We start from the raw sequence: 9,114 nt of genomic DNA on the forward strand, positions 1-9,114 counted from the left end.
GTGTGTGTGTTTTCGAATTGTAAATCTCAAAGACAAAAAAAGACGTTTTTTTTTTAGACAGTTCCAGGAACACAGTAATTAGATATATAAAAACTGGAGTTACGTTTGTATACCTGCACCTCAATACAACTGCAATCGACGTTACAAAAGCAATTTATTAAGCATGTCCACTTCTTAAATCCAGCGACATTGTCGGCTAGCCACAAGCGCTTGATTGTTTCCATGCCACATTTTGCCATCAGATTCCAGGTAGCTTTGAGGCATCCATCGCTCAGCGAGGACTGTTCCAGCTGCCATCCCCTCATTCCTCAGCAGAATGAATGGCTTTCCTACGCCACGCTCCCCGTGCCGAGCTGGCTCTTTCATCTCTCTGAAGCCCTCTCGCCGTGATACACTACGTGAGTGCACATATGAGGCGCAGCTGAAACGTGGCCTGGCGGAAGACTGATGAGGTTTCCACCTTGTCGTGATGGAGCTCAATATGGTCTTTGCTGCAAGCTGATATGAGCTGGTGTTCGGGTTGATATGGTTTGTTTCAGAGGAGTAGTGGTCTCCGAGAACTCAAATAGGATTCATACGGGACTGAGTAATAGTTGTTTTGGAAATTTAGTTGGATTCTTTGTAAGGAGGGATGAGATGCGCTCTGTGGTGAAGTGTGGCATCATCCATGACTTCAGCTACATAACACTGGTGTTTGGACGTACATTGATTGAAAACTTTGTTTAGTTGCTTTACTTGCTTACTAGAAAGACATTCTTTTCAGTGCACACATGCCTTTTTTTACGGAAACAAGCCTCATTATAAAATGCAACATATTCACAAACCCTGTTGTCACTGCCTGGTGCAGTTATCGTTGGCATGAAATTAACATTTATTTTGTAAATCACTGTTATAGATGTCATTGTGAACTACTCATACATATTCAGATTTCTCTTTAGTAACGTAAGGAGAAATTCTCCAATCATTTGGTCTGCTTAAACCCCACCCCCTCCACAACTGACTGCAAGCTCACATTCGTTTTGAACGCCACGCCCACATCTCAAAATCCAATCAACAATTTTTTTTCCCATTTTTTTTTTCCCAATAGTGCTAGTGTTGCCATAAAATATACGTTTTTCAATACAGTACATCTTCTGAATATCTGAAACCATTTCAATACAATTTTTTTTTCACAGTATTGATAAAATGATACAAGCTGCACATTCTCACTCTCTCTTCTTTCAATCAAGTTGAATTAAATGTGTATTTTAATTAAATAAGTATATAGTTATTTAATAATGACTTAATTATGGCTTATGACTTAGTTGAATTTAAGTCATAAATATTGTAATTTCAATAGTGTAAAGTAAAATAATATACTTATTATGTAATTTATTTAATACTTATTATTATTATTATCTCTCTCTCTCTCTCTCTCTCTCTCTCTCTCTCTATATATATATATATATATATATATATATATATATATATGACTAAACAACTCTATACTGCATAACCCGTTCATCCAGAGCAGGTAGTCTAATTTCAACATTTCCAAACAGATTTGTAATTCTGAAACGTTTAATTTTCTTAGTGCCAGGTAGTAACTAGATTATAGAGTGAGATGTGCTCATCTACTTAAAGAGTTTAATGGAAATAAGCATGACACAACATCTACTTTCAGCCTTGATATGTACGAGGAATAAATTTATATATATATATATATATATATATATATGACTAAACAACTCTATACTGCATAACCCGTTCATCCAGAGCAGGTAGTCTAATTTCAACATTTCCAAACAGATTTGTAATTCTGAAACGTTTAATTTTCTTAGTGCCAGGTAGTAACTAGATTATAGAGTGAGATGTGCTCATCTACTTAAAGAGTTTAATGGAAATAAGCATGACACAACATCTACTTTCAGCCTTGATATGTACGAGGAATAAATTAAATAATCCCAAGGGGCTTCTTAAGATATATCCTCTGACTGACTGGCTGGTGCTCTCTCATACAGTAGTGTGGCAATGTATATGAGCTGAGACTATGGGATATAAATCACCTATTTTCAACTGTCCAAAACTCCGATCAGTGTCCAGAGAACATGTCTGGTCTCATTCCGTAGAGCTGAGGGACACAATTGGACTCATGTGGAGAGCTGACAATGGAACCAAATCACAGCGGCCCACTTTGACCCCCTGTATTCTTGTAGAAAACGAGACATGGTTGCAACGCTATTCTGAACTCTGCAGAAAAGACTAACATAGTTGGTTACCAGAATATGTTATGTTTTGTGCAATAGCAAGTTAGATTTGTTGGTTTTATCCACGCCGGGATGCTGAGCCACAGAAAACTGGCTTGTTGTAGTAGCAGGAGCTTGTTAGCTGACCAACAAGACTATGCTTCGTCAAAAAATACCTCGCTGGTTGGGTTAATGAAAATGTTATCATTAATAGTTTGAGGCCACATAGCATATGCAACGAAGATGTAACGAAGCTATAAAAGCGGTTATCCACACTTACGTGCTGCCACTGGTCTCGGATGAGTGGCCGGTAGCGCAGGAAGTACTTCAGCGGGAAGGTCTCCACATCGGGCCACGTACTGGGACTGTTCCAGGTCACCTCTAGTCTCCGTGCATTGTTGGCTACGGGTTTGGCCACCACCTTCTCAGGGGGGTCAGGTTTCACTGTTGGACCAAAGAGACCTCGATGTAAGCTCATGACCAATCGCAGGTATCATATTCAAAGGAATAAATCCCCCAAATGAATTCTGTCATCAGAATTTCATTGCTTTCTTCTGTGGAAAACCGATGGAGAAAAGTCCTCAAATCGCATCCACACCATATTCAAATGGGTCACGTCAAATCACGTCTCGCCAGGTTTGATGTAATTGACATGAGATGTTTTTTTTTTCATGCATCTCATAACAGAAACTGGTATGTTTGAATATGAAAAAAAAAAATTATTCTGGTTCTTGCACAATTATATAGTATGGCGTAAAGGCAAAATACAGGTAAATAATAATGAAACATACTATACTTTTACTACTATTAATAGGGTAACTAATAGATATTATAAAACGGATAGTTCCGGTCCTTGATTCTGATTGGTTGAGCCGCGTCCGAAGCTGTTGTAAATTACTCTACAAACACACACCTTTGTTTACTTCTGTGTGTTGCTCGGCGACTTTGTTGCAACCACAACTGATTCTGAGGAGCTACATTGTTTGGTGGAAGAATACTGTTTCTGATATCATTACACTTTATTTGCTCTGTTTTATTTTGTGAAACCTACCTACGTATATGGAATAACCGTTTTATAAAAGCAATAAGCCCCAATCTGTTTCTGAGGAGCTACATTGCTTGGCGGAAGAATACTGTTTTTATTAATATCATTACACATTATTTGCTCTGTTTTATTTTGTGAAACCTACCTACGTATATGGAATAACCGTTTTATAAAAGCAATAAGCCCCAATAAGCCGTGGTTTACAGTGAATTTATAACAGCTAAGATATAACAACGCCCCTTAGCTGTTATAAATTCACTGTAAACCACGGCTTCTTGGGGATTATTGATTTATCACCACACTTTCCCTATGTGATCAATGACAGTACATTAAAATAATATTTTTTTTATTTCATGTCTTCTGAAAAGGGGATTATTGGGGATTATTGATTTATCACCACACTTTCCCTATGTGATCAATGACAGTACATTAAAATAATAGTTTTTTTATTTCATGTCTTTTGAAATGTTATGTTTAAATATGCAAATTATACATCATATAATTAAGTATTCACCAATTTGCATAAAATTCCAAAACAGAAAAATTATCATTAGATTAAGCAGTTTCAAAATTCATGTTTCATTATTATTATTATTATTATTATTATTATTATTATTATTGTTATTTTACATATTAAAGGTTTTTCTACAGAAAATAAATAAATTAAATTAAATTAAAGTTCAAAGGAATAAAATGTTATATAAATTGTAAACAAATTTGCTCTGTTTTATTTTGTGAAACCTACCTACGTATATGGAATAGCTGTTATAAATACACTGTAAACAGGGGATTATTGGGGATTATTGATTTATCACCACACTTTCCCTATGTGATCAATGACAGTACATTAAAATAATATTTTTTTTATTTCATGTCTTCTGAAATGTTATGTTTAAATATGCAAATTATACATCATATAATTACGTATTCACCAATTTGCATAAAATTCCAAAACAGAAAAATTATCATTAGATTAAGCAGTTTCAAAATTCATGTTTCATTATTATTATTATTATTATTATTATTATTATTATTATTGTTATTTTACATATTAAAGGTTTTTCTACAGAAAATAAATAAATTAAATTAAATTAAAGTTCAAAGGAATAAAATGTTATATAAATTGTAAACAAATAAAGTATAAAGATATATATGCAGATATAGATTCATAGACTGTAAAGTTTTATGTATGCAAGTGTTTCTGAATTAGAGATTTCGTGCTAATTTTAAGAAAATGGCATTTAAAATTTGTATTGTAATTAATCTACCGATGCAAATAGATAAAGTGTCATAAAATTCACATTTGAATGTGTATTTTGGGTGTTTTGTTTAAACTAATTTGAAAGAAGACATGTTATTGAAGCAAAAAGTGATATCAAAACTGACAAGTGCATGAAAAAAAGGTTTTCCCAAAGAGGATTGGGAATACTTATGGGCTAATTTTAAAGTACTTTGTCTTTTTGGAACTTGAAGCTTGATTTCATTTGAAGCTTGCTTTCACTATATGGAAAAGAGCAACTTGAACATTCTTCTAAATTTCTCATTTAGTTTTTCTCAGAAAAAAAAGAAAAAAAAAGTAAGTCATACAGGTTTATGAATGTCAAGAGAGTCATACATTTTTAGGTAAACTATTTCCTTAACAGCTAGGAAGTGTGCAAATGCCTCTAATGTTGAGATGCTACTGGTATATGAGTTGTAACAAGGCTCAGTACAAAAATAACACTGTTTTAGAAGCTAAGCAGAAAGAATATTTCATGACAAATGCCACTAGCGAAACACTATAATGGAAAAAGTGATGAATAATGAAAAGTGCTGAGATTTCCTCTTTATGATCCGCAGCTCGTCCCTCTGAGCAGAAAATCAGTTTGACATAACACACACGTCTCCTAAAGAAGCCTCACTGACATTTCTCGAGATGTCTTTTGAGCAGCCGTGTCTCCTGAATATTAGGAAAGCCTTTTGGAGCTAAGGTTTATGGGAAATCAGCAGAGAGCAACAGAGTGGCCTTTCTCTTCTTCTCGAGATGCGGTGGCCAAGGATCATTCTCTTTGTTCTGCGGTTTTAGCTTCACTCGCACACAAGCACATACACACGAGGACAAAGAGATGTTTCTGAGCCCCGTTCCCTTTACTATTCATAGCAGACTTCAGGATTTATAGCGCAGGCCTTGACCTGGCTTGAGCGAAACACTCTTTATGACTTTCAAACACTGTTGATGTTGTTTAGATGTCGGCCATTCGGATGCTAATTTTTATGTCGGGGCGTGCTGAGAGGAAGGGCTGGACTGAAAATATTCCCTTTCTTAATCAGTATTTTGGCTTTTCCTCCCCCAGTAAAATATCTAAACATCCTGTAGACAAGATAAATTGCTCACTTTAAAAGGAACCTATTTTTTTATACCTCATTGGAAAATAGTTTTGACCTGTTTTAAGCATAAACCTCACTAAATTTGGTTAGGTTTCTGCTTAAAACAAAGGGGGGGAAGTAAAGTACATCTCATGCATTTCCATATTTTTTATTAAAAAATAATGCAAAAAAATTATGATAAAGAAAATATATATATTTGCAGTGTAGCTGAAAAAAATTAATAATTTAAATTGTTTATATTTAGTTCCCATGTATCTTGAAGTTGTGCAATAGTCTGCATGCTTTAGTTTCAATGTAAGGCAGTTCATTTATTGTATGTACTTTCATCAATATGTTCCCTACTTTTCACTGAAATGTATACTAATCACAAGTTGCTTTTTTTTTTTTCAAATTAAATAAAATAGCTGCCCCATATGAAATACATTTTTTTTTAAAAAGGAATCCGTTTTCCTTAAAATATACACTAGAAACAGTGGGAAAAATATTTTCATTGTCAATCCAGTGATCCAGACTGCATTAGCATTTTTATTACTATCAAGCACAAATGTAGCCATGCATGTAAGCATTCTATTTATTTGAAACCCTGAATGAAGCCACTTCAACAACACCTCCACCGTCAGCCAGACGATATATTGGAGATATTTCCTTCAATTCTGTTTGCCAGCATGGGTGTTGAGATGATAGAGATGATAGTAGGTTACCAGAGTGTCTGGTAAATATGAGCTAGATGTTTTGGCAAGGTCTATTGACTTGTAAATGATGTTTTCTGTGTCTGCAATGAATAAATACATATAAATACAAACATACATAAATACATACACTGTACATATACATACAGACACCTTCAACATTTCACACATTATCACAGTTTATTCGCTATAGTTTAGAAAAAGTTAATTAAATATGATAAGAACTCGGAGTCAGATATCACTTAAGCAAAACATGGGCAGGTCAAAGTGTCTGAATAATTTTTGGTCCAAATCTTCATCAATTTTACTGGTAGTGCACTGTATGGAGAATTGTTGGGTATGATATGTCACAGTTTACTTTATTTTGCTATCCTCACTTACATAAATGAACAATAGTGTCCTGCACCCACTAGTAAAAAAAAAATATATATATATATATATATATATCAAAAATTATATCTGGTGTCTGAATAATTTTTGGTTTGACTGTATATACAATTATTGGATTATGTTTTACAATAAAAAAAATACTATTTTAGTTTTGCTCATTCAAATTTTCATGTGTAATTAATTATTTTACTTGCTATTTATTTGTAATTATTATGTGAAATTTACCAGCTATTTGAGAGCTAGTACATTTCTATTTAAAGCTATTTGTGAGTGAAAGTATTTTCAATGAAATTCCTACACCAATTTATTTTTTGTGTGTAGTATAAACTGTACCTATTGAGGACTCCTCGAAGCTGATGGCGATGGAAGCTCGACCCAGGGAGTTCACTGCAGTGACGTTGACCCAGTAAGGAAAGCTGGAGAAAAGTTCTGGAAACTTCACATGACATCTGTTCTTATGAACTTCATCCCTCGTCACCTCCAGGGGCCTCTGGTTGTGTCTGAAGAAAAATTAAGAAAAAAATATCTAAAAATGTTATCTTCTGAAGCATCATGACATAAGTAGTTTACCTTTTTTTAACAGAATAGTTAATCTAAAAATGAATTCTCTTCTTTTTTAATGCCATGAAAAAGTAAAAGACCACAGATTTTACATTCTTGGATGAACTAGTGCTTTAACAGCAACACTAAGTAATTACGTAATCAGATTCCAAAAGTAAGTACTTGTAATTATATTATATTACATTTTAAAATACTCATAATCAGACTGTTACTTTTTTGATTATATGATTACATATTATTCACACAATTGCAATAAATTACTGACAATTTATTGATTCTCTCTAATTCTTCTTTTATAACTTTTAACTTTTTTTCTTTCTAAAATAGCCTACCTTTTATATATATTCAGAAAGTCTTTGAGTTCCTCTTCAGGAACTCGAGCTGCGTCGGAAAACGCTAGGGGAACACCTTCTGTGACCACGCTCTGAATAACATGTGAAATCAGTCCAATAGCTGAGCGAGACATCACAGGCGGGTGATGTCATGACCAGGAAGCTATAAAAGCAGGTGCGGCGGAGCCAGCGTCAGCTTTCTGTCATTCAGCGAAGCGCTCTGTGTGTGTCAGTCATATTTATTGTTGTCTGTCAATTGTGAAAGTCTATAAGCTCCAGCTATGTCAAAGCTCATGCAAAGACAAAGCATTTCAAGGGCGAGAGCAAGTCACGTTGTAGGTTGTGTGTTCCTCCCTGTCCAAAGAAAACGTTATATCACGAGTGGGGATACACACAGCCTGTGCGTGGTTTGCTTGGGAGCGAAGCATAGTTGTTACTGCTTTGCTTCGCTCTCAGAGGGCTCTCTTTGAGGAGGGAGCCTTCACTAGTGTTCCTCGCGGTGCCGAGGCGGAGCGGCGGCTGTGCTCGTGGGTTTCGCGTATGGATCTGCTTCCTAATCACCAGATTCGGCGCCCGCTCTCAGGGTTTCGGAAGCCCGCACTGCGGTCCTTCCCACCGGGGAGAGGGCGCCACGCTCCGCCTGTCTTTCTCCGAGGAGATTGATAAGGAGGGTGTCAAAAAGCTCGCCAGTTGCACTCGGTTTTTAAAAAGCTCGGTTTTTGATGCGAATCTTACTACACTAGACCATATTTACTCGTCTGGTTATTTGATTGCATTTAATTCTGAGGAATAAAATGAAGTATTTGTCTGACTATGAGAAGTTAGATATACAGGGGCTCTTGGGATATAAATTTCTCGAGTGAGAACATGTGTTAACCTCTCTTTTTTAGGAGGTTGAGGCGGTTAGCAGGGGCTGCTGGGCGTAGCAGTCCCAACCCACCGTGTTCCAGCCCCTCATTCTGGGGGCCTCACTTCTCGTACTCCGCAGAGTCTAGAGTCAGAGTAGCGCTCCCAGCCCGAAGGCTTCTAGCAGAAGGCGGGTCTGCGGACAGTCATTCTCACTGGATAGTCTTCGTCGTAAATGTCCTGACGCCTAAGGCCTAGGACTTTTTGAGGGCCAGCTCCCTCTGGGGAAGAGCGGTGTACACTGCATTACACGGTGCCCGTCTCTCCTCAGTGCCCTCAGGAGGTCGGTCTGCCAACCCTGCAGTGTTCCAAGGCGCAGCGGTTTCCGGCGAGCGCTTCTCTCAGTTACCGCCCGGAAACGTAGCGGTACCTCTACGGCGGTATCTAGAGCAGCTAGTATGGCCGTCCCCTGCCACTCCGCTGCTTCAGGGCACTGATCTAGCTGCTCTAGGGGCACCACAAGCCAGTCTCGCGAGACTGGTTCCCTTAGGAGGTCACCTGGCGGTGTGGGAGCCCCTGCCAAGTGTGCTTCATTGGGTCCTGCCCCGTCAGGCTGTGGTTTAGTCTTCCTAGCAGATGACGTGGGTCTGAGGGCCGTC

At 37.0% G+C, this 9,114-nt stretch overlaps 1 protein-coding gene across 1 annotated transcript in view; it reads right to left on the reverse strand.

The window, feature by feature from the left end:
• Positions 1 to 2,071: 2,071 nt before the first annotated feature.
• The window catches only part of LOC107554231 (ciliary neurotrophic factor receptor subunit alpha-like), an 85,306-nt gene continuing 78,263 nt past the window's right edge, over positions 2,072 to 9,114 (reverse strand). Inside the window, exons 4-6 of the mRNA XM_016236685.1 lie at positions 7,050 to 7,216; positions 2,506 to 2,669; positions 2,072 to 2,110 (exon numbers count right to left, since the gene is read on the reverse strand). Of these exons, the coding sequence (XP_016092171.1) occupies positions 2,072 to 2,110; positions 2,506 to 2,669; positions 7,050 to 7,216 (370 nt within the window). The remainder of the gene's footprint in view (positions 2,111 to 2,505; positions 2,670 to 7,049; positions 7,217 to 9,114) is intronic.

Source organism: Sinocyclocheilus grahami, unplaced genomic scaffold (assembly GCF_001515645.1).
Source record: "Sinocyclocheilus grahami isolate Dianchi unplaced genomic scaffold, SAMN03320097.WGS_v1.1 scaffold495.1, whole genome shotgun sequence".
Taxonomy (NCBI): domain Eukaryota; kingdom Metazoa; phylum Chordata; class Actinopteri; order Cypriniformes; family Cyprinidae; genus Sinocyclocheilus; species Sinocyclocheilus grahami.